The 26,327-nt window shown below is 49.7% G+C and overlaps 1 protein-coding gene across 3 annotated transcripts in view; it reads right to left on the bottom strand.

Moving 5' to 3' along the window:
- Positions 1-23,695, bottom strand: part of PKD1 (polycystin 1, transient receptor potential channel interacting) — a 78,940-nt gene extending 55,245 nt beyond the window's left edge. For all 3 annotated transcript variants that reach the window (XM_056503842.1, XM_056503843.1, XM_056503841.1), the window contains exon 1: positions 23,318-23,695. In XM_056503842.1, the coding sequence (XP_056359817.1) occupies positions 23,318-23,562 (245 nt within the window). In that variant the 5' untranslated portion in view covers positions 23,563-23,695. The remainder of the gene's footprint in view (positions 1-23,317) is intronic.
- Positions 23,696-26,327: the final 2,632 nt, after the last annotated feature.

Consider the following 26,327-nt stretch of genomic DNA (forward strand, 5'->3'; position numbering starts at 1 on the left):
GCGCCGCACGTAAACGAGCTGTCTGCAGCTCCAGCCAGGGAAATGTCAGCCCTGCAAACACTCATTTGTTTCATGGAAAGTCTGCAAAGCAACCAAAGATGTGATAAATCCAAGTATCTTCCTAGCACACGTGGCAGAGCTCAAGCAGATCCTGTTAAGACGCCTGCAGCCCAAAGCCAAGTGCTTTCCACGCAGATCCCTTTCCACGCAGATCCCTTTCCACGCAGATCCCTTTCCATGCAGATCCACGTTTCTTGCCCCAAAACACATCTTTGCCCGCATCCTGTGCCACTGTGTGCCAACACACAGCAATCCTAGTGCCAGCTCTGGTCTCCTGAAAACCCAGCACGTTTCCAAGTCAGCATTTTGGGAGCCCAGGAACATTTGATTTTACCATAAAAAGGGGGCCCTCTGGAAGCTGTAATTTAGGGATTACACAGCTGAGCTACTCAGTGCTTAATCTTCCTTACACAAAGTGAAGAGTTTTCAATAAATATTTAGGTATTATTGATATTAAGTCACCACTGGGGCAGGGAATGGCGTAGATAATCTTTGTGTCCTGGTTTTTTATTACTCAATTAGTATTCATTTTATAAGTGAGGCTTTTCCTTGGACAGGTGTCCTCCAGGGATGTGAGAAACAATAAAACCCCAATGCTATTTAGTCCCAGCACTGTAAATTCTGCAGTACACAAGAAATGAGCCACAGGCAGGGTTCAAAGGATGCAGGAGGCTCGGGATGATGCTGGACTGATCACAGGGATCTGTCACTGAGCTGACAGGGGAGCTGGAGCCAAGGGACACAGAGAACTCCAGGAATTCATCTCCAAAGAACACGTCCTGTCTGCAAACACCAAGTCTGAATGGGCTGTTCCTTGGAAACTCTCTGGGGTATCTGTGTTTTGTATCCCAAAAGGAACAGAGGAACAATTTGGGCATCACTGACACAAAATAAGACACACAAACCAGGGACTCCTCCAAAACACAGGGAGATCTGTAAAAACCTTCAGGCCACTTCCCAGCTCAATTCAGAGCACAACCCAGCTGAGAGAATGTGAGACTGATAAGGCAGTATCAGATCAAAAGTAATTTCTTCAAACAGCTGGGAAATAATGCTCCCATTTCTCACACAGGAACAGTCAGTGTGTGGCACTGGCAGCACAAACTAAGGGAAAACAAAGCCACAAGCAGCAAAACACAGCAAAAAACAGGGGATCACTTTCCCACAGGAAAGTCTCTGGGGTGGCTGAAGGACAATGTCACCACATCCCTGACCCTCTCCTGCTTTGCACCTCCCACTGCTGGAGCAGCACAAAGCTGAGCAGACCAATGCAAAAGGGGGTTTTGGCCATTTCCCCCTGAGTCCTTTGAAAAGTCTGAGCTCCAGGTCCTGTTCCTAAATTCCCCAGCCTGCAGGCTCATGGAGCACATGGATGGGGTTGGCACCAGCCTGGCTCCACACAGACCTGCCAGGACCCACCTTGGTGCTGACACAGACACAGCCTCCCATTCCCTCTGTCCCCAGACCTGGACTGTCCCTTCCTAGGGCAGGTAATGCTCCTCAAACCTTTCCCCTTCACAGCTGACAGCCCTAATCTGTTCACCCTTCAGCTAACAGCCCGCTCCAACACCTCCAGCTTTTCCAGATTCCTGGGTGGTTGCTGAAGAAAAACAGTTTTGTGCCTATTTTAGCCCTGTCTGTCACTTGATTTTCATCTCCAACATGTTTTACCAACAATATTTCAATTAAGAGGCTCCCTGCTTCAGACTCTCATCAACATCCTTCATCTCCAGCATGAGATGTTCCCTGAAAACACTGATGGGTAAAAGGACACAAAGAAAGGAAGACCCACTCAGGTCCAGGCCTAGCAGAGCATTGCTAGGGATGGAGACAAACTTTGAGCAGGATTTTGCAGCACAAAAAGTGCTGGAGAGCTGATGAGCCTCTTGACTTACTTTCTTCCTCCCAGAGGGAAAACTCATGGATTTGGGGCTGTCAGATTACTTGATGTGTTTAAAAATAGTCCCAAGTAAATGGTGCTGCTGTGATGCTGAGCACAGCCCTGAGTTCACAGGCACTGCCTGGGACAGAAAATCCCCAGAGCAGGAGAGCTGGGAGCTAAAAGCAAAGTGCAGCACGTTCATGGCCCCAAACCATGGCTGCAGCACAATCCAGTTGTGTTTTCCCTGCAGTCCTGATGTGAGGGCTGCTTTCCATGGTTCATCCCAACAACTGACACACTGCACATCATGGAATTCCACCAATTCCTGCATCAAGGCCAAACAGGCAGCTCCCAGCCTTCCAGAGGATGTTCCCATCTCACATAAACACTGAGAATCATGGAAAGGTTTGGGTTGCAAGGGACCTTAAAGGCAGGATGGGGCTTGGAGCAAACTGATCTAGAGGGAAATGTCCCTTCCCATGACAGGGGGTTGGAATTGGATGGGCTTTAAGGTGTTTTCAAGTCTATTGTTCCATGAAACATTCTGAAGCCAATGTTCAATCCCTTTAATATCTGAAGTGTTGATTTTTTCATTCCAGTTCCTGACAAATACATGTGACATTGGGTCAAACTCAAAACTTTGACTCAGAATGCAAATTCTGACTTCTTGCAGAAATGAGATGTGTATTACACCAACGTCAGCATCTTCTGCTCCTCCATCTGCAAAGTTACTTTAAAGGCAGAGGTCTGGGAGATCTATTTTCCATAAGTGGATTTTCCATGTTGACTGCCACTAATTACACCATCCCCTTTAATTTTTAGCTAATGCCATGCTAGGCACAGCACTGTTTCTCCCTGGGACAGAAAATCAGGACATTGGGCTAATGAATGTTTGTACCACCCCATTTACCTTCTGTTAACACGGCACCGTGTTTGTTTTGATCCAGTCCCTGGGAATCTCCCTAAGGCCCCAAAATCCATTAAAAGTGAACATTAATAGCCCAGAGGACTCTTCAGCCAGATCTTTTAAAATTTTTGGATGCAAAATATCTGAACTTGCTGGTTTAAGAAGGTCTAACATTAATAGCAGCTGTTTAACATCCTCCTCGGTTACTGTTGGAGTGGAAAGTGTTTCATCATCCTCATATGATACAAATACATCACTTGGCTTTTTTCCAAATAGAAAACAGAAATATTTACTGAGCAGTCCTGCCTTTTCTGTATTTTCATTGATAATTTGACCATTTTCATCTATTAACAGACCAGTATCATCTAACTCCTTTAATTACCAATATACTTGAAAAACTCTTTACTCTTCTCAACCTTGCTGGACACAGACTTTTCCTTAAGATTATTTTGCTTATCGAGATTCAATGAGCCTGAGCTCAGCCCATGCTCATCACAAATAACATTTCTTTTTCCTATCTTGTACATCTATTTTCCATAAGAGCTTCCACTTCTCACTCAGGCTCTCACAATGCCAGAGGCAGAGGTTTGAGCATCCACAGCTTCTCTGAGTAACATGTGCCCTGAAAATGTTCCACCACCCTCACAGGATGAATTTCCCCCCAGTATCCCATCTAATCCTCCCAGTGCTGCTGTGAAGCCATTCTCCCATGTCCTTGTCCTCCAAAGTTCCTCTGCAGCTTTCCCTGTGTCCATGACTGATCCTTACAGGGCTTTTCTTTAAGGACCTGATGCCCCAATGCTTTGCTCTCCCCTTCATTGCAGTAAAGATGATAAGGAAAGAGAAAATTAGAGAAATAAAAAAATAAATGCTCTGCTGTATCATCCTATTAAAAGAGGACCAGCTCCACCACATATCCCTCAGGGATGGTTACAGCCTTAATTTGAAGCTACTTAATTTGAAGCTGTTCCATAAAAAACAATTTTCAGTCTTCTCTGCTCTCCATGCAAACTATTTTTTTGTGCAATTAAATCCCATCTTCCCGTTTCTCTAATTCTGGCACATCCACAGCAGCTGTTTTGTCCTTGAGATGTACAACCCTTGGATACCTGTGGGAGGTTAATGATGGAACCCCAGAATGGTTTGGGTTGGAAGGGACCTTAAAGCTCATCCAGTTCCAATCCCAACACTTTCCACTGTCTCAGGCTGCTCCAAGCCCTGTCCAACCTGGCCTTGGACACTTCCAGGGATGGGGCAGCTTCAGCTTCTCTGGGAATCTGTGCCAGGGCCTTGCCACCCTCTGAGTCAAGAATTCCTTCCCAATATCCCATCTAACCCCGCACTCTTCTAGCTCAAAACCAACAGACCCCAGAATGGTTTGGGCTGGAAGGCACCTCAGAGATCACATTGTTCCAAACCACCTTATCTGCACCCAGTCAGCCAAAGTTTGCACAGCTCTTCCAGAAAACAGGAATATGTGGGACTGTGTTGAGGGACCCCTCTGTGACCACCCCAGTCCAGAACCTTCCTAAGCTCCAGCACAGCCTGGGTTTCCATGCCCAGGGCTGGGAGCCACATGCCCGGCGTGGGTGCAGCTCCGTGGGCTCTGTGTGTGTTTGTTTGGGATTCTGTGAATAGGGCTGCTTAGCACGTTGAGTCCTCCCCACAGGGCTGATGTGTTAGAGCCCATTGGCTCCCTATTCCCCGAAGGAAACATCTGCACATTCCAGACACATTCTGTAACGGGAGTGAAACCCATCCATGAAGTGAAATTTTACAGCCTCCACAGCGCAAAATAACGATCGCTGGCAAGGGCCAGTGGAAAAGTAATGTTTAAAATATTATTACAGGGAAGCGGCTGCCAGAGCCTCAAATTAATCACTTGAACGTGTCTCTGGTGCGTTATGTAACGCTGGGCCAGCTCCTGCCCGGAGTGTGGCTCCACTCTGGCCACTTCCCACTGTCCAGTTCTGTTCTGGTCACTTCCCACTGCCCAGTTCTGCTCTGGTCACTTCCCACTGTCCAGTTCTGTTCTGGTCACTTCCCACTGTCCAGCTCTGCTTCAGCCACATCCCACTGTCCAGCTCTGCTTCAGCCACATCCCACTGTCCATTTCTGCTCTGGTCACTTCCCACTGTCCAGCTCCCCTGCCCTCCCCCAGGGCCAGGACAGAGCAGGCTCCCACTGCTGCCCTGGGGACTGACATCCCCTTCTCTGAGTCTCTTCAGGCTTGGGGACCACATTTCTTCCAGGTGTCCAATGTTTAAAAGGAAATCGCAGGAGAGACAAGGACAACGGGCATTCCTCCATCACCTCTGAAAAGCAGCATCTGTCACAGCAGCAAAAGGAGCTGCTTCCCACTGTGGTCTGAAGAAGAGGGGAAGCTATAGGTGTGCTGGTTAAACTGGTCTGCTGGTTAAACTGGTTAGCTGGTGTGGGCAGGTGACAGAACAAGGACATCGTCCTCTCCTCGTGCAGTGATCACTGACTGGCAGGATCAAAATACTGTAATAATGCAACTGATGTTAAAAATACAATTTAAAAAAGCCTCTGAAGGAAAGCAGGAGCAGCACCAGCAATGGATCCAGACACAGATCCAGGGAAGAAGGAAGGAAACACTCAACAGCCTCAACCAGCAGCAAGAAGAGGAGGAGTGAAAAAAGCCCAGCGGTACCAGGGAGAATCCTGCAGGCCCACAGGAGATGCTCCCTCAGCAGAAACAAGGGCAAAACTCTGCTGTCCACCAGGCTGAAGATACCACACATGTAGCCAGAAATTTTGCTGATGAGGACATCTCCATCTTGCTGTTCTACAGCTTTGTTGGGGGATCCAGCCCTTGCAGGTGCTGAGGGCTCAGCCCAGGCACTGAGTGCCAAATGTCAGCGTCCCTGCAGGAACACAGAGGAGCAGAGGTGCTCTGGTGACAGGTAGCTCTGAGTCCTGGGTGGTCTCTGTGCAGAAGTTCTTCCTGAAGCTTGAGATAACAGAGTTTCCAAGGATTCCATGGGAGAAAGGGCTTCCAAGTCACCCTTTAGCTGTAAACATCTCTCTAGCACAAAGGCTCCATAATTCAAAGTCAGGCCCACGAATCTCTACTGGAACAAAAACACTCAAGGAATTCCTTAAGCAGCAGCTGTGGTTGATGTTCAGTGCTGTAAATCTGAGGGCAGGGCAGACCCCAGAGCTAGGGACAGACAGAGCACAGGGATCTGGCCTGAAGGGGCCAAAGGACAGCCTTTCCCAAATCCCCCCGTGCTGCTGCTGACACCAATTCCAGCTCCCCCAGCTTTTTTCAAATGCGGTTGTTTGGGTTGGAGGGCTCTGCACTCAGTGTTTTTGCAGCATGTTCAGTATAGAACCTTAAATATCTTCCTTCTGAAAACAAAACCCAATTAGAACCCAATATAGAGCTGCTGGTTCCCGTACAAAAGCCATTTGCATGTTTCTGGCATTAATAATGTGTGTGGTTGGGCTGCTTCCTTTAAGTATTAGAAAGTATTCTGTGATGCAGTCAGAATATTTCTGCTTCAAAAACACTGATGTTCAGAGGCCCCAGAGTAGGTACAGAGGAAAAGGAGCAGCTTGCTTGGGCCTCAGCTGCTCCTCTAGGAGACTTTGTAAACAAGAGACAGAAAACCATTTGATCCCTGCACAAGATCAAAGAATCCTAGAATCCATAGGCAGGGACACCTTCCACTGTCCCAGTCCAGCCTGGCCTTGGACACTTCCAGGGCCTCTCCACCTTCACAGGGAGGAATTTCTTCCCAATATTCCATTTAAATCTACTCCTCAGAGTGCTCTCAAGTCGGATCACGTGCAGGTGAGGCACATTTCTGGTTCTTTCTGGACCACTGTGCACAGGAGCTGCTCAGTGTTCTCCTCTGGACCCATCCTGACCACTCAGACCCATCCAGGGATCCACCCACTCCCACACGTTGTACATTAAGAGATCCAAAAGCCCCTTAAAACACCAAGGATTCAAGAGACTCCTCAGCAGTGACACAGCTGGAATGACACAAGCCTGACACTGCAGGCAGGAAGGGTCCATGATTCTATGACTTTTCTCTGAGGAATCAGAGCAAGGATAATTCCATTCACTTCAGACTACAGGTCCTGTTGGGGATCTGTTAAAGGGAGGATCACTGCAGTGCCTGTTCCCTTCTCACACAGGACCAATGCCTCTAATCCTTTTATAAGGACATCATGATGTGGAATAAACTGTCTAGAGAGGAAAAAAAAAAAAAAAAGGTCTTGCAACTCTGCTAATCTTCTTAATGATTTAATACCTGCAAATACTACAGGGAAGTATCCCTTTCCTGATCCCATTAAACGCTGCCATACAAAACATCTCACACACTTCAGCATCCTACTGTGGATTTTGTTTTTCAACAAAGCCAATTTCTCTGGAGACCAAGCGAGGGTTTCTGATCCCATAGCCCCACCAATTTTAAAAAATCTTCTAAATGCCTGCCTGGGGGATTCCAATAAGTCCTGGCACAGATCCTCCAAATAGTAGCAAAGCTAAACAGGGTACGGCTGTTATTGCAGAGATCTCTCACTGCCAGCACAAATACACAGCCTGGACCATTCAACCTTTTACAGCAGGAAAGGCACGGACAATGGATGATTCACAATCAGCATTCTTCCTTCTACTACAGCCACCTCTTTTCTTTAATTATTCCATCTCTCTGGTAAGCAGCTATTCCCTGCAGTTTTTGTGACACTTTTCCCCCGATTTCTTCATCACACTGACAAGGACTGGGCACATCCCAAAGCCCCCTGTTTGATTTCTCCATTGCCAGGGGCCGGTGAGACATCCCAGGCTGGGGTTCAGCCAGCCAGAGCTGACCATTCCCCAGTGTATGGGACTAGAACAAGGCTGGAATGCTCAATTCCTTTGGAGAACTCGGAGTAAGACTGAGGTGGTTTCATGGGCCTTGTTTGTGCTGGTTTTCTTCTTTTTCAGCCAAGAGACATTTCAATATGTACATGTTTGTAAATATATGTAAATACGTTCAATATTAAATATATAAAATATATAAAATTGTTGCTTACTCCCCACACAAGCACATTCTGAGACTAACACTGCTACTGATTCTTCCTCTGAGAAATATTTTCTTAATTAGTCAGTTTAAATCTTCCTCAACTCAGGGGTTTTTCCAAAGTTCCCCAGTGTTGACTCACCTGAACTCCATGTGTTTACTGCTACAACAGGTAAGTCCAACACCCAAACATCACAAAGTGAAAAACTCACCAAGAAAGGGCAAATGAACCATAAGAGACCCACCAGGACAGATGTCCCTGGAGCTGACACAGACATCTTAAAAAAGAGATCGATTTACAGTTCATGGATTTTTTTCCTACAGTAAAACAGATTGATTTTGTTGCTCTTTCGGTTCACGTTGGTTAAAGCAGAAGCCCAAGGCTGAGCCCCCTCCCTGGCACTGGGCAACTCAAACACACACAGTGCTGGCTGAGGAGCCTCTGGGGAGGCTGATGCTCCACTTCAGGTTCAAGCAACTGTCTTGGACCGTGCCTCAGTTTAATGATTAAATCCAAATTACTCTTCCCTATTCTCCAGAAACCCACGAGGGTGATTGTGTAAGAGGCTGTTCACGGCGCGCGCAAACCACCAGCAAATTTGCTTTGTTTAAAAGGGAAAGAAGAGCAAGGAAACACCAAGGCAAGGCCAAGACAAATAAAATGGTACAGACAGAGTGCCCCAAGGAGATGGGGCAGGCAGTGTGCCCAGTGCCCAGCACCAGCCACGTTCTGCTTCAATCCCTGTGGGGACTGGGAGGCTCCCAAAGCAGGCTCGGATCAGCAGGACACGAAAGTGCAGCCTGATCCCTCCTCTGCAAGGTTTGGGTAAACATCTTTGGTAAACTTTAGACACCACAGCAACATCAAGAAGAATGACACTCATAAATCAGTCCTGCTGGCAGAAGGAGAATCTGCCCAGCTCTCTCAGACACGGCATCGCTCTCAGGATTTGCAGCAGACACTGAGTTAAGCTGCATCTTTGGTCTTATGCTAAACCACCTTCTTGCCAAGGCTAAAAATTGCTCCATGGCGTAATCACAAACTGAGGCAGAAGAGCAAAATAATAAATTTTGTTCCCATATAATAATAACAAGTTAGGTTTCCATAGCACCCCTCTTCCTCTCGGATCCAAGGGGACATTACTGACTCGCCTCACTGCAGCAGGCTCTGTGCACGGGGGTTATGTAACCCACAGAGCCACTGCTCTGGGGCTGCAATCCAGCATCTCAGCTCAGCTTCACACAGACACAAGCACCACCAGCACACGAGGAAAAGGCAAGAATTGAATTCTCTACAATGCTGCTGATCCATGCTCTGCTCTGGTTGCAACAACGAGCCCAAGTAGTGACCTGCCCCCACTTTGTCACCCAGCCCAGAGTCGGGAAAACGGATGGGAAAATCAAAGCCTGGGGTAGCTGTGGTCAGAAAAGCTCCTGGGTCATGCACCAAAAGACAAAACAGGTCCCTTTTCAGCTCAGTCATGCTGGGATTGCTGCCCAGTTGTGCCACGCTGGGCACTGCTCTGGCACTGCTCTGGCACTGCTCTGTGTCCCTCGGGTCAGGAACACAAAGACCCCAAGGCTTTTCCCAATAAGCAGAGTGTCAGTCCCATCCCATCTATCAAAGGCTAGCAGAGAGCTCCTGTTTTCCAACAAACTCAAGCTGGGGAGCAGGGCAGGGCAGGCGTGGGGATGGAGGAGCAGAACTCCCAGTCCCTGCTGTCCCCAGGCACACACAGCTGCTGACTGCCTAAGCTCCAGTCTTCCTTCCCAACATTTTCCACACCCTCCTGCCAAGAGAACTCCAAGAGCTGCCTCCTGCCCAAGCAGAGCAGCCCTGGAGAGCACAGCCTGCACCCACAGAGTGACCACGGGGGCTGAGACCCTCCTTCCACCCCAGCAGGGCAAGCGGTGGCTCTGGAGCACATCTGGAGCACATCTGGCATTTTGGGTGCTCCACAGGGAGGGCAGCTCCCCAGCTCCTGCAGGGTAGAGGGATGATGCTGAGGCTGACAGCAGAGGAAGGGAATTGTAGAATCACAGAATGGTTTGGCTCAGAAAGGACCTTAAAAATCAACCAGATCCACCCCTTGCCATGGGCAGGGACACCTTCCACGAGACCAGGTTGCTCAGAGCTCCATTCCACCTGGCCTTGGATACTTCCAGGGATGGGAAGAGGGAAGGGAAGGCACTAGAAACAAGATAATCATCTTTTGTCCATGCTCAGCCTGGGTGTAACTGCAGAAAGCATTTTGTACTCATGACTGGTGTTCCCTTATAAAACAAAAAGGCAAATCATAGAATCACTATGGTTAGAAAAGACCTCTGAGATCACCACCTCAGAAGCCTGAGCATGGATTTCACATCTTTTTATTACATTCAAAATCATCAGACATTAAGACATTTTTGTGAAGCATTTGTGCCATTTCTTTTGTGAACTTGGAGCCCCAGCTCCTACATTCAGCTGAATTTGAGCAAATAAAAATTTGCATCTGTTTCTTGTGTGTTGGGCTGCTTTTCTTTCTTTTTTTTTTTTTTTTTCCTCTTTTTTTTTTTTTTTTTTAATTTCCTGCTGTGTGAAACAGGAGGAGCAATAAAATCAAACCCTTGGAAACAAATGACAACTGTTTAGTGGAGTACAAAGAAATCCCAACACCTTCCTAGGCTGCTTATGCCACAGCTACTCTATGCACAGGTAGAACAGGCTCCAAGTCCAGACTTCCTCACTTTTATGGGTTTTAATTGGATCCCACTCAGTGTTTAAGGCCACTGTTGAACTGCTAACACATTCTGAAGCATGGCTAACACTGAATGGGTTATTTTTCACTCACATGTGAAAAATTCTGTATCTGGTCCTATAGTATGTGGCTCTACATCACACATCCTTACCCCAAATAGAATTAGAAAATACACTCAGTCTTTGTCCTATGAAAAGTGGTGGGCTCCCTTGCCTCCTGGAATCATGACTTTAAATCATAATCTCTACCTTTTCCCTCCCTTCTATTTTGTTGAAATCTATTATTTCTCTGAATCTCCTCAGTGAGAGATACAGATGCTTCCAGATGTTTCCTACATGGGAGTTCAGGCTCAAAACACAGAAAGCACCAGCATCTGGCCTTCTTTTGTTTCTCTTTAATCTCAAGATTTATGAGAGGTAGCTGACTCATGTTTGGGCTGGTAGAGCTGGACTCATGTAAGTAATTGCACCCTTACTATTTTATTAATTAAGATAAGTTCTCCCATTTTTGTCTGAGTTGTTGGGGATTGACTAATGTGAGAAAAATATAGATCTTTCCTGAATCTTGGGCATGTGAAAGTTCAGACACTTCCTTCTCCAGGGCCTGGCCCAGGCATCCAAAGGTAAAGGTGCAGATATATCAAATATCCCAGCTCTGCTCAGCTCTACCAGATCATCCAAGCATCTCCTCTCAGAGGGGAGCTCCACCCTCAGCACCAGGCAAGAAATCCTGCACACACCAGGGCTACTGTGAGCTGTTAAGTGTGGTTTTGCTTCACATACCCCCATTTCCTTTCCAGCAACAGCACCAGAAAAAATACTGAGGAGAGAGTTTGTAGCTGAGGAATTCAGTGAATGATTAACTCCATCCTACCTAATAACCATTGCCTCCATTCCCTCACGGCTCCTGGGAGCCCCAGTTCTGGGCAGCAGAGCTGTGCCAGCACCTGATCCCCAGTGACTGCTGTGCAGAGTCCTCAGCTGATGTGGATGGTTCTGCCTCTGAGTTCCAACCCATTAAGTGCAGTAATGATTAATCCAGAACCCAGCTCAGGTCCAGGATGAAATGGTGCTCCCCTTGTCACACCAAATGAATCCTGCAGCCTGGAGGTCACCACAGAGGGACCTGCAGGGACACCAGGAGCAGGGCAGCTGTTCAGGCAGGCACAGGGATGCAGTGCCCAGCTGCTGCTACTCCCACTCCAAACCAAAACACATCCCAGCCGTGCTGTGCTGCCCCTGGGACCAGGATGGCACAGGGATGCAGCTCCATCACCCTGCAGATGCTCCACGAGCAGCCCCAGCCCATCATTCACACCACAGGACCTCCACATCACACAGTTCCATGTGCAAAGCCACGTGTTTGTCACACTCAGCTGCACCTCAGAGCACAGGGAGGACACAAACTCCCTGTGTGACCTCAGGCACCTCCCTTACTCTGTGCATGGAACTCCTATACCCTTACCCAGCTGAAAAGCAGGAAGGGGAGGTTCAGGATGGACAACAGAAAGAATTTCTTCATGACAGAGTTGTCAGGCATTGGAAGGGGCTGCACAGGGAGGTGGTGGAGTCACCATCCCTGGAGGTATCCAAGAAATGGCTGAGGACATGATTTGTGGTAGCCTTAGCAGGGCTGGGGGAATGGTTGGACCAAATGATCTTGGGCGGTTTTTCTGTTATTCTACGATTCTCCTGTCCCACAGCCTGTGAGCCAGCCAGAATTAGGACTCCAAGAAGTTAAAAGAAACAAGTGCACAAGCAGAGCTGCAGCCAGGAGGAAGACTGAAGCCACTCCTGCCATTTCAAACTCCAGTGGGAATACTGAAATAAAACCACATTCCTCTCAGGAGCTGCTCCCTTGCACTGGACACAACATTTACTTCCCAGCTGGGGCTGGGATGTCTCTGTTTGGGAAACTGATGGTTCTGCCCTGAACAAAAAATACAAGTTGGGGAGAGAACAAAACTTTGCTTCTTCAGATGCTTTAAAAGCAGAATTAATGGTTTTCCAGCTATAGGAGCACAGTGGGACCATGCTGGCTCCTGCCACTCAGGATGTTCTCCCAAACACAAGGTTCTGTTTGGTTTGGAGGATGAGGAAGAAGAGGCTGAATCCCAAGCAGGGGTGGGAAGCCAGGAGCAAAGGTACCAATGAACCTGTCAAAGAGTCCTTTTCTCTATTTTGCTGCCCCGATGTTCAGCCTGAAGATTCACCTTCCCAAAAGCTGCCATGGGATGTTTTACTGCCTCCTCACAAGGACAGCAGAGCACCAGGGCAACAGGAATCACAAATCCAGGGCATTTATCCAGCAGCCAAGCACTGAAGCACTCCACAAGCATCTAATTCCCATAAATAACCAGGACAATACTCTTGAGAGGCAACAAAACCTCAGCCCCATGGCTCAGTCAGGGAGAGGGATGCAGAGGAATCCCTGACAGCCCAGCCCACAGCACCAGGGTCAAACTGAAAACAAAAGCAGCAGTCCTGCTTCCCCCTCCGTGTTCCAGCTCTTAGACAACACTGCCCCCAGTAGCTCGGCTTTCTTCCCAAACCAAGGTATGCACTGCACTGCCCTGACCACCGAGGGGAGGACACAGGCAAGCTCCTCCATGGCTGCTGCAGCATCCAGCAGCTTCCAGGAGCTGCAGAGCAAGCCAGGAAAGGGAGCAGCAGCAGAGGAGATGTGGTGATCAGAGCACTCACCTGTGAGAGGAGGATGCAAAGCTGGGCTGCCCATCCTCAAAAGGGGAGCTGGCCACAGGTTGGACTCAGTGAACTTGGGGGTGTTTTCCAACCTGAATGATCCTGTGATTCCATGAAAAGATCCTCTGATGATTATGCAATGTCTTTCCCAAGCAGCCAGAGTGATCCTGCTCAAGGGGAAGCTGTGGGTCCTGTGGGAGTGGGAGATCAATTTCCAAACTCCCCCAGTTCTCTCAGAAGTTATGGGATCAAGCTACGGACTTGGATGTGTCTGGCTAATCCACAGGAAGACAGAGCACAGCAGTGGGCTCTGCTGGCTTGTCTGAGAGATCTGATGGCCAGCTGTAATTAACCCTTTAATTGCTGCAAAGACTAACTTATGCCAGAGGGAAATATTCCCACCAGACTGGCTGCACAGCATGGGCCACTACATGCAAAGCAAAGCAAACCCAAGTTAATGCCATTTATATTTGTGCCTGGATCAGATGAAATCTGTGCATGTAATCAGAAATTCAACCACCCAAGGCCAGTGGCACTGCTACCTTGACAGCTCACTGTCCTGCAAGCATTGGAAAGGCACTGAGCTTTCCAAGTAATGGTTAATTACTGGATATAGGGAGGGACAAGAGGGAGCACAGTGAGGGCTTGGGAGCCTGGGGTCCAGCTGTAGAGCTACTGAAGTTATTGTGTTGTATGAAACACGGATTCAGGAACCAGTGATGCTCCTGGCAGTCCCTGCAGAAAACAGGGTGTGTCCTCCCTCTCAATTAAACCTTGGGAATTGTCTTAAGTCAGCCCAGCAGAACCTCGAGTGCCACCCAGAGAGCTCAAGCTTTGTCTCCACAGTGCTGCCTGATCTCTGCTGTGCCCTACACAGCTTTCCTGCACACAGGAGAAGCACCTTTCCTTTTCATTTTCCTTAAATGAAGTCCCTCCTTACTGCTGTGGGAACACAATCCACCACAGACACCAGCTACAGTGAATTTTCTTAGCACAACTCAGAGACTAACGAAGTCTAACCCTTGGCCTCTTCTAGCTTTTGTTTTCCCACCTCAGTTTTGTCTACACTAATTTTTTTGATCCAAACTTTGCACAGATCCATGCAATCAGAGGTCGCAGAGCTCAGTCTATGAAGCCACTGACTTCATGTTTTCCCTCTGTAGGAGTAAAATAATGTTCCCACACTCCAATAGAAACCTTTGGTCTGCACAGATTTAATTCATTACTTATGAATCTCTGGCCAACGCCACTCTGCTCATGGCAGTGGCTCTCTACTTCCAGTCATCTCCAGAGTCTGGCAGGACAGAGAAATCTTCTTGCTGTGTAGTGAAGGAGCTGAGACAGGATCCTGACTAATGGCTTCAACAACTCCTGCTTATGTTAACAGTCCTGTTCCAGAAAATCACCCAGGTAGCAATAATGAGCTGTCCTCTACAACTGCTTCACAGAGCTTTGGGCAGAAGCCAAGATATTTTCCAATGGAAACTCTTCTCCCAGGGAATCACTCTGCACTGTATTTCAGATAAGCACTGTGTTTGGCTTTAGGGAATAGGAGAAGATTTCTTTTTAACTGTGCTGTGCTTAGGTGAAAGGGCATTTCTGGGGACACAAATCACTGAATGGCAGCAGCTCTGCCAATCTCAAAGGCAAGTGCCCGTATTCCAATCTGATGCTTCTGCAGGATTGCCTGGATCACGTGTAGGTCTCAGGTAAGAGCTGCCCTTTTGCTGTGCCTGCACCAACCTGGGAGATCCCAGAGCTGGTACAGCAATAGGAAACATGGAAGGTGCCAGTTGATTGCTCTTCCCATATCCAAACTCCTCCTTTGCAAGCTCACTCTTTCCACAAAGCTTTCCAACCCTTTTTTTTTTCATCTGGGGAGGGGTGAAACCCAACTCTGCTGAGGGCCAGCTCTGCACTCCCAGCAGCAGCACACTGCCAGAGCTCAGAGCCTTTCACAGGTCCCCCGTGCCCCTGGGACCTGCCTGGGGGTGACAAGGCAGTCACCACCCTAAAAACCCTGTCCCACTCCTCTTTTGGTAAAACACAGGGTGTCTGAGGGAGCACAAAGCACAGCAAAGAGGAGGGAATGTGGCTGAAACACTTTTCTGAGAGGCTCCACTCTGCATCCCATTGTGGTTTCCAGCTGTTCCCTCAGCTCTCCAAGCCCCAGGAGAGGAAATGTGGCACATGAACTGTGCTGGGAGCACGTGGCATGGAACAGGGCCGTGATTCTTGTTCTTATCACCCCACAGAGGGTCTGGCACCAGCTGCTGAGCGTGGCTGAATGGTTCCCTCCTGCTCATGGAAGTGCCAGCACAGGAGCAACCCGGGAGAGAAAAACATCCCTGTGCCAGGATGGGCATCCTGCTCTTGGGAATGTGGCATTTGGGAGCAGCAGAGGCAGGAATAGAACAGCTGGATTTTCCAAGCCACACGTGGAAAGGCTGCGTTCAACCCTAACACACACCCAGCCAGCTGTGAGGCGAGCGGGTGAACGGGGAAGTACAAAAATAGGCATTTCTGCCGTGCTTCCTCAAGCAGCATTTTTTGTGCTACAAAAATACACACCAAAAAAAAAAGTATAAAAGGATCACGTGATTGTTTTTTTTCTCCAGCTCTCAAAGGGATCCATCCACGTGCTCCCATCACAGTTTTAGGGATCAAGGGATCATCCCCCCAGCTCACCACCCTGGGGCTGTGTCACTGCAAGAACCTCCCGGGACAGCCCCAGATGCTTTCACCAACCTGCCCTACAAACCAAAATCCTCAACTCCAGCCCGGCCTCACTCCACCCCCTTGCCGAGGCGTGGTTTGAGACAGAAACGCGCAGCTTTGGCCAACACGATCCGGCTGGGCTCTGCTTTCCCAGGCTTAGCTGTTCCTCGGGTTCCTCCCTCCGGAGGACTCAGCCCACACCCTGGGTCCTCTCTGCAGAGCCACTCCCCAGGCACACAGAGCCTGCTTAACCCATTCCCAGCCGGAGCAGAGCAGCTGGGACAGGGGGGCACAGGACCCCATGTGAGCCCCCCAGGTCGGGGAGAGGCTCCAGTGCCTGTTCCTGCAAGAAAAACTCCTGCTTTGCCTCTGGATCTGCCGAGGTGCTGTCCCTGCCAGGGCTGAGGTGCTGCCAGGGGATGTTGCAATGGAGCTGTGAAGAGGCCATTGCTGGGGGGATCTGCAAGAACCAGGGAATCAGCCATGGTCTGGGTTCAAAGGAACCTTAAAGCCCATCCAGTGCCACCCTGGACATCTTCCACTGTCCCAGGTCACTCCAAACCCTGTCCAGCCTGGCCTTGGACACTTCCAGCTTCTCTAGGCAACTTTAGAGGGAACAATTTCCTCTCAATATCCCATCCAGCCCTGCCCTCTGGCAGTGGGCAGCCATTCCCTGTGTCCTGGCACACCATGCCCTTGTCACAAGTCCCTCTCCAGCTCTCCTGTAGCTCTCTGAAGGACCAGAAGGTCTGGCCAAGGAGATGGGCACAGGCTCTGGGAGGGCTACAAACCCCACCCTGGAAATGTCCCTTCCAAAGCAGTGAGCCCATCACAGACACACAAACTGCACCGCACAGAGCCCAGCACACAAGGGGCTGCCTGCACAGGCTGGCCCACAACAAGCTGCCAGCTGTCACCAGGAGAAACAAGGCCATGCTGTGGTGGCCAGGACAATTTTGGATGAATAGGAACGGGCTGGCTCAGATCCAGACTCAGTGTCACGGCAGACTGTCCCGCAGGCTGTGAGAATGGAGCTGCTGCAGGCTGTGGCTGCAGGGACAGCAAGCACAGCCCCGTGGTCCTCCAGAGCATCTGCAGTGAGAAAAGAGCATCCACCAGCTCCCAAACCTGCACTGCCAGAGGGCACCCACGGCCCCAGCCTGCAGGTACAGCAGGGCCACGCTCCAACACCCAGAAATGCTGTAGGTGGGAGATCTGTTACCATGCAGTGAATGAACATCGAGTCCTGTCACCAACCCAGCCTATCACACTGCCTGAGCACTGCTGCTAATTGAATTCAACATGACAGCAGGTTAAACAGAATCACACAGGACCATATGCCACGTCTGAAACTTCACTGCCGAGCTCAGCTCCGGGAGGTTTTTCCAAGGCCTGATGCCAGGAAGCCAAAGAGATTTACCTGTTCCTAACCTGGGGGCAACTATTTTGCTGTTAATGCAGTAGAAGCAGATGGCTGAGGAACTGTTTTAATTATCTGTGTTTTGCTTAAGTGCACATTATCAAAAAGGATGTTATCTTTCAAGGGAAAGGGAAGAGCTGGAAAGTTGGAGAAGTTCAGCCTGAAGAGGAGAAGGTTGCATGGAGAACTCACAGCACCTTCCAGCACCTGAAAAGGCTACAGGGAAGCCAGAGAGAGACTGTTCATCAGGACCTATACTGACAGGATATGTGGGAATGGGTTCACACTGAAAGAGGAAAAACTGAGGTTTGATATACAGAAAAAATTCCTGGCTGTGAGGGTGGTGAGGCTCTGGCACAGGGTGCCCAGAGGAGCTGTGGCTGCCCTGGATCCCTGGAAGTGTCCCAGGTCAGGCTGGATGGGGCATGGAGCAGCCTAGTCTAAAGGAGGATGTCCCTGCCAATAGCAGAGAAGTGAAATGGAGATGCTCTTTAAGGTCCTTTCCCACCCAAACTACTCCAGGATTCTGTGATTCTAGGACAGAATCTCTTTACCGGTCACAGTTCCTATAAATACACCGCAAATGCTACAGCTTGCACGTTGTTGACACTCCTCCTGATGACAGCTATCCTTTAAATAAACGTGAATGGCAGCAATCACATGAGTTTTGCTTTTTGTGCCCTTTGCAAAGCAAAAAACTAACATTATGTTTCAATTGACATTTTCAGTTTTGGCAAACAGAGATGCCAACTTCGCTTCAGTGTCTAAGTAAAGAACAGTGATTCTATATGAAAAACAGGCTCACTCTTTACTGCAAAGGAAGGCTGGGAAATAAGGGCTGGAGAGGTCTGGTGGGATACTGTCACCCTCCTTTGGGACAGGCAAGTGGCTTTCAGCAGAGCTGGTCGATGCAGCTGAAGGGGAGCGTGGCTGGCAACTCCACAGGCACTGAGGCTTTCCAGCCTTGGAGCCACATTTCAGCAAGGGCTGGAGAGAAGAGAGGGATGGTAGGGAAGGAGAGGAGGGTGGTTTGATGTGGGGGGAGAGAAGGGTGGGCTGCTGAGCAGCAGCAGCAGCCATTCCTCTGAACAGCAAAGCGCCGTGAGCACAGCCCGGGAGCGGAGCTGCCAATTTTCCACTGGGGAAGAGACGAGAAATTTTCTCTTTGAGCCTCACAGCAAATGCCTAGAACTGTGCTGTTGTCACAAGTGCTGTATTCCCCAAAACCCACCCTGTTCCCCACACTGCTCCATGCACTCTCCTCACATTAAGAGCAAGATCCAAGCAGCTCCCAGCCCGCTCCACCCTGGCACTGCAATGCACGGCTTTGCTCTTGAGCTGTCCTTCTTCCCCTGCTCACTTTGTTACTCACTTCTTACAACTCAGATAAATGCTTGGGGACATATGGAGTATATAAAATACAAAATCAAGCTGAACTGCAACAATCAATCAAAAGACAACAAAGCTTGGAGGAACGGAGAAAGGATGACACCGAGACGCATTATGGAAACCACAGTGTGGAAAACACGGCATGACAAGAAATAAAACAAGGAATCCCATTAAATGGGATAAAAGGCAGAGGAGCATTAACAAACCATATGAGTTCTACCTTCTGAGTGGTTTTTGTTTAAACCTACTCTTTGTGAGAGCAGAATGAAAGCAGCTGAGTGAAACACAAGAGACCTGCCAGGGGCTTGCCAGCAGAAGAGCAGGATCAGCCCTCACTTTCACTGCAATAAGGAAAAAGCAACAGGAGACCACCAGGACATTTAAACGTATCAGGAAACACAGGGAAAAATCAGTGCTAAGAGTGCACAGGAAAAAGCACACCAGGTGTCAGAGAAACCCCAGAAGGTTCCACCAGCAGCATGTCCTGCCTTGTGGGGCTCAAAGGTGTTTGATTACAATTCTTTATTTAACCTGTAGGGTTTTGTCACTACCAGGGTGAGTAGGTTTGGCCACACTAAACCACAAATCACAAAAGTGAGACGTGATGATGCTGCTCAGGATTATTCAATTGCAACTTTTGTCACAGAGCAGGAGCACCCTCAAATCCGCCTCTCTGAGGATGCCTGTTCTTCCAGAGCTGGATGTTTTTCTTAATACACTTTGAAAGACCACTAGAAAAAAAGTTTTAATTTTTTAAAAGATTCTCAGTCATGGGAACAGCATTGAGACTTCTCTGAAGCTTTAGGAAGGAGCACAATGAACAACCCAGCCCGTTCTGCTCTGACACAACACCACAGAATCACCTCCTTGTTCACATTCAAACTATAGCTACGAGCTGCTTATGGGACTGGTCCTTTCCACAGGCTGAAAGAATCTCGCTGGCAAAATATTTATCTAGCACCTCATTTGGGCCTTTTTCCCCCTCCAAAATTTCATACAAAAGAGAAACGCAGCCTTGTTTTCGCTGGGATATGGCTTCCTACAAGAATGACATTCCAGGCTGTCTCAATTTTTTCTAGGAACAGCAATAGAGCTATTTTGTTTTTGTGGCTGGACACTACTGTACAGACACTGCCTATGGGTTTACCTGAATTAGATTTTAATTTAAACTGGAAATTTCTTTCCCCTGATAGCTTTTGAAGACACCTCAAGCCTTGAAAAGGCTTTTCCTGCATCACGTAATAATATTAAAATCTACCAATCGTTGCCGACTCCTGAAATTTAAAATACCAGACTGCAGGTTCCTGAATCATAGGATCTGTTTATTTTAAGGTTTATTTAGGTGAAGTCACTGGCTGGGCAGTGCAACCCCAGGGCTCACTGCCAAATCCACAAGAAACCCCGCTGGGTTTTGGATGAAAGTTCTGACCCCCAAATCTGCTTCTGCAGGAGCCTGGCGATAGCAGAGCTCCTCTGATCCCAGCTTCTCCTTCTCAGCCATCCACAAATACTATTCCATGCTAATGAGAAGAAAATAAAGGAACTTTCAACTCTCATCCTTTTGCATCAAGATCCTAATTTCCACTTCAAACCTGCCATGACACCGAAGACGTGTCAGAAAGAATCAGTTTTTTGCCAGGGCAAGTCGGAAAGCCTCAATGAGGTTTATTTCCAGTTGAGAGATGAAATGAGCGATGAAAGCTCAAGAAACAGCTCAGGCTGAAATAAATGCCAACAAAATCCGGTAGCACTGAGAGCAAAGCACTTGAAAAGAGATGGATCAGAGCATTCCTGGCATGGAGGGGCTCAGAAGTGCAAATGCTGCCACTCGAAGCGCGCTGCTCCTCCAGTTCAGTTTTGCGCGTTGCGCACTGCGGAATATTCGGAAAAACAGACTTCGCTCCTGGTTCCAGCCAGACTTTGTGTTACACTTCAAGAACCTGACTCTGGAGATGGGAAGGGGCCAATATTCCCATTTGGTCTGCCTGGAGACTGCTCCCAGCAAGGTTTGCGGTGTCTGCGAGCAGCAGAGCCCATTTCCTTAGTGATTCTTTGGATGGGACATTTCCCTGTGCTCCTGGGAACAGCGCGGCCGCAGTTGGCATTTATTTCCTCCAAGTTGCTCCGTCTAAAACGTCGGATACGAGAGGAATTAATTTCCTAGGCCTCATCTCTAAAGCCAGAAATACGGAATTGCAGTTGCTGAGTGCAGCTGCAACCCCACGTCCGGGAATTTTGGCGTTGGGAATTTTCAGAACTCGGCCGCTTTCATTTCAGAATAATTGATTTTTTAAAAAGGAGTTGTTGAGGTATTAAAAAATATTTTTTCCTCTAATGAGAGAATATACAAATGTTATTTATCTGTCCGTGTTCAACAAAGGGACTGTGAAATTATTAGGCAATGCCACTCGCAAAACCTCACTGAGCCATGAGCCAGAGTCCCTTCCACCCCAACTGGAATGAATCTGTAATAAACTCTTCACCATTATAACAAGAGGGTGCACCTGCATTCTCTGCCATCACCAGGAGGCCAAACAGGGCAGTAAACTTGAAAGAAACCCACTTCAGCACATCTTACCACAGCCCTCAGAACAGGACCAGCACACATTTCCAGATGACAAAGGTGACTCTACAGCCTGAACTCCAAACACGAGCTCTGTGCCCTGCACAAACACGTCTGGAATCAGAACAGTGCCACTAACATCATCCAGCACTCCAGCAGATTTCCCCTTCCCATGGTTTTGTTCACCTGCGTGAGGTTTATGTCCCACTTCCATCTGTCACTGCACAACATCTAATCCAAAACATTCTGGGAGCTTTTACAGCTCAGCGCTTCTGAACAACAATAACACAATCTCAGACACTTACTACCAAAATTAACATCCACAGAAACACATTGTAATAGCCCCAGATCCTCAAAAAGCCAAACGAAGGAGCGATCATCACAGCCTTCAGGAGGCTGCTGTACAGTGACCAGTGATCAGCCTCAGGAGCTGCAAATCCCCATCCCAAACCAACAACAGATAACAGAAATCCAGAACCTCTTTAATAAAAACCAGTCTTTTCCAGTTAGGGACTTTCTGCAACAAACAATGGCTGTTTTGTTTACAAAAGTCTAAATATATCTAGCAAGAAAAGAGTTGGAAAACACCTTGGCTTCTGGATTTAAAGATGTGACCATTTTCCTGAAGTTGGTCCAGACACGGTCTGCAAAACCTACAATGTACATTAACTGAGGTACTCCACAACTTCTGCAGTATCTCTGTATTGATTCTAAAAAGTGGACGCTTAGTTAAGAATATCCAAATAGAAAAGCAGACTCAATGCAGTGAAACATCAGCAGAAATTAGTTCATGTGAGATTTATCCACCACGTTGGGCCCCACGTCATCTCTCTTACATTAATCACTCGGCGCTTTTGTCTCGTCAAGAACTGAAAAGTGGCTCCCAATGGAAAACCAAACTTTTCCCCTACGTCTGTTTTTTGCGTCACACAGTGAGTTTATTCCAGTGACAGAGCACATGGACCACTGCAGTGCCCCTGCATGGAACACGCCTGACTGACTACCCAGAACAGCCCCAGCATCGAGGCACAAACACATCTGTCATCCCATCGCAGGCTTCCACCCAGAAATGTTTGTTACTTATCAGTTTCATGTTTTGGATTTGTTAAAGAGTGTTTAACCCCCATCCAACCGCTTGTTCCCCCACACTCTCCTCCTGTTATTCCCCAAGAACTTCCCGAACCAAAACCTCCATCAAGAAAGCTCCCGAGCCAAATTCCCTGGCATGGAACTTCCCGAACCAAATTCCCCAGCACCAAACCAAATTCCACTCACAGAGCCTCCCAAACCGAACTCCCCCGGCACCAAACCAAATTCCACACACGCAACATCCCGACCCAAATTGTCCACACAGAACCTCCTGAACCAAACTGCTCCACATGGAACCTCCCAAACCAAACTGTCCGCAGAGAACCTCCCAAACCAAATTCCCCGGCACCAAATCAAACTCCGCTCATGGAACCTCCCAAACCAAACTGCCCCGTACAGAACCTCCCGAACCAAATTCCCCGGCACCGAACCAAACTCCACTCACGCAACCTCCCGACCCAAATTCTCCACACAGAACCTCCTGAACCAAACCACCCCACAGAGAACCTCCCGAACCAAACCTCCCCGGCACCCCGGCACCGAACCGAACTCCCCACACGGAACCTCCCGAACCAAACTCCCCACACGGAACCTCCCAAAACAAATTCCCCGGCACCAAACCAAACTCCCCACACGGAACCTCCCAAACCAAACTCCCCCGGCACCGAACCAAACTCCGCAGACGGAACCTCCCGCTCCATCCCCGCCGGCGGGACCCCGCGGTTCTCCGCGCCCCGGTGCGGGCCGATCCCCGGGCCCGCCCGCCGCTCCCCGCATCCCCGGCCCCGTGCCGTGCCCGGTACTCACAGCGCGGTGGCGGCGATGGGCACGGCGGGCCCCGGGCGCTCCACGCCGCGGGCCGAGCAGTTGACGGCGCAGGCGGGCGCGGCGCAGGCACAGCCCGGGGCGCAGGGCCGGCAGGCGGGGGCCGGGGTCGCGGCGAGCCCCCCGCACAGCAGCGAGCAGAGCAGGCACCATCCCGGCAGCGGCAGCCGCGCCGCGGGGGCGCCATGTTTGCGCTGTGCTCCAGTGTCTCCATTTCCCCAAGGCATCTCTCCCTACGGGCATGGCATGGCCCCGCCGCCCCGGCCGCCCGCCCCGGCCGCGCGCTCCGCCGCCTCAGCGCTCGCCCGCCATGGCCCGGCCTTGCTGAGGGGGCCCCGCTCGCCGCGCTGACAGCCCCGGCCCGGCCCGGCGCCGCTCGGCTCTGCTGCTCCTCCTGCTCCTGCTCCTGCTGCTGCTGCTGCTGCTGCTCCGCCCGGCCGCGGCCGCCCCCGCTCCGCCTCCCGGCCGGCGGAAACACGGCCCCGCTCCAGCCCCGCTCCGCGCCGGGCCGCCCCCGCTGCAGCCCCGCTCCCGCCGGGAGGGCAGCGGGTAAGGGGGGCATTGGGACAGCGCGTGGGAAACAGGGGGATCCTGTGGGAAAGGGGTGTCCTCGGGACAAGGGGGACCTCGGGGGACAAGAGTGTCCTGGCATGATGCCATGGGGAAGGGGTGTCCTAGGAATAGAGGGATGTCATGGGGAAGGGGTGTCCTGGTAACAGGGGCATCCTGTGGGAAAGGGGTGTCCTCTGGGCAGGGGGGATCTCGGGGAACAAGAGTGTCCCGGCATGATGCCATGGCGTAGAGGTGTCCTAGGAATAGGGGCATCCTGTGGGAAATGGGTGTCCCGGGAGCAGGGGGATGGCGCGGGACAAAAAGGTGTCCCAGGAGAACGGGGATCCCGTGGGGCACGAAGGTCCCGGGGGACAGGAACATCCCAGGAGAACGGGGACCCCGTGGGACACGAAGGTCCCGGGGGACAGGAACATCCCAGGAGAACGAGGATCCCGTGGGACACGAAGGTCCCGGGGGACAGGAACATCCCAGGAGAACGGGGACCCCGTGGGACACGAAGGTCCCGGGGGACAGGAACATCCCAGGAGAACGAGGATCCCGTGGGACACGAAGGTCCCAGGGGGACAGGAACATCCCAGGAGAACGAGGATCCCGTGGGACACGAAGGTCCCAGGGGGCAGGAGCATCCCAGGAGAACGAGGGTCCCGTGGGACCATCCCGGGATTACGGGCAACCTGAGCACAGAAGCATCCCAGGCAGCAGCGGGAACGTGAGCATCCCCGGGACAGGAGAATCCCGGCAAACAAGGGTTATCCCAGTGGGGGACAGCTCAGACAGCGGGCAGGGCAGACAATGGCCAGGGAATTGTCGCACAATTGCCTCCCCGAGAGCTCTCGCACCCCGTTCCCATGGCTGGTGCTCATTCCCAGGGATGTGGGATGTGGCATGCAGGCAGAGCTGCGGGTGCGGGGTGTATGACACACCTCCAGCACAGCAGGGAACTCGGGTACCTTGAAGAGAGAGGAAGAACAATATACTTGCCAGTGCAATTTATTTTTTTTTTTTTACCAGCAAACGCAGCAAATTTGTCAGGTTTCAATGTCACTTTCATCCTGCACTGGCCCCGGGCACTGGCTGTGGCTCACACCTGGTGAGATCAATCCATCATCCCACAACAGCTCCTCGGGGAGCTGAATTATTTCTGATTTGAAGTGATTAAAAAATATAACTAAAATAAAATCACCATACAACCAAAGGAAGCTTCATTACAGAGGGCATCTCCCCAAAACCAACCCCAGCCCCACTTGGAAAGGGTGGAACAGCTGATTGTTGCACCCTGGTTTGTCGGTGTTTCACATGTGCTGTGTTTAACCAGGACAGAGAAGGGTTAGCCAAGGTGATGGTTTGGGTTTGAATCATGTAGGATTTTTGAAGGCTCTTGTGATTTTGGGTATGTGGGATTTTCTAGGGACTGACCCTTCAGCAAGTGGGTGAGCATCCACTGTAGGTTATGAATCCCAGAATCATTTAAGTTGGAAAAGACCCCACCTCTGGCTCTACCCAGTGGGATTGATCCAGGATTGTCCTGATCCAACAGAATCCATCAGCACCTGTGTGGTTTGGCTATGGGATCGTCCTGCTGAGGCTCTGGCTTCCTGTATGCAAACTCAGAACAAACCTGAAATGCAAAGCCTGACAGCATCCAACCCCACTCCTTGGCACGCTGCTTAATGTATGTGAGAATTTACTTTCCAAAAACATTTTGTGCCTTGAATTTTGGACTTGAAATGTGCTTGAAAGACACATCATCCTTTGCATGATGTATTGTGCCCAAAATAGCTGCATGGTTACTACTTCCTCATGTGACTACGATATATTTATTTCCGCTCCCTCAATTGTAAATTGCTTTTTGTAGGGTTTTTTCCTCTTTCTTTTGTACTGATGCCCATATTTTTTCAGATAACAGCAAGGAGAAAATATCCTGTGTGTGGATTGTAATCAGTAGATTAGCTGGCTAATGGAAACCAGTTGATGGAATGAAGTTAGGGGCTCTCCCCCAAAATCCAGGGCTGCCAAGCTGTAATGAGGGCAATGAGCAAGGAAATGTTTGAGCAAGTGTGCAAGGAGAGAGCAAACCTTCATATAACAGTGAGAAAATAATTTGTTCACATCAAATTACACTTTTTTCATCTTGGAGGAAAGTCTTGTCTCGGAGCTGGGTTTTAAAACAGCAGCTGGAGAAAATGATGGAAATGGAAAATGCACTCTGGGGTTGGAAGGCTGCTGCTCACTGCAAGGCTGGGAATGGCTTGTTGTGGGGAAGGGATTCTGCTGGTTCCTCCCACTGGCGGGAACAGGAGAGTTTCTCAACACTGTTTACTTGAAGCAGAATTAAAACTGCAGTGAAGAGGTTGTTGATTCTCCCCCATCCTCCCAGTCCTGCATGCAGGCACCCAGCACATCCCAGACACACCATGCT

Source organism: Oenanthe melanoleuca, chromosome 14 (assembly GCF_029582105.1).
Source record: "Oenanthe melanoleuca isolate GR-GAL-2019-014 chromosome 14, OMel1.0, whole genome shotgun sequence".
Lineage (NCBI taxonomy): Eukaryota > Metazoa > Chordata > Aves > Passeriformes > Muscicapidae > Oenanthe > Oenanthe melanoleuca.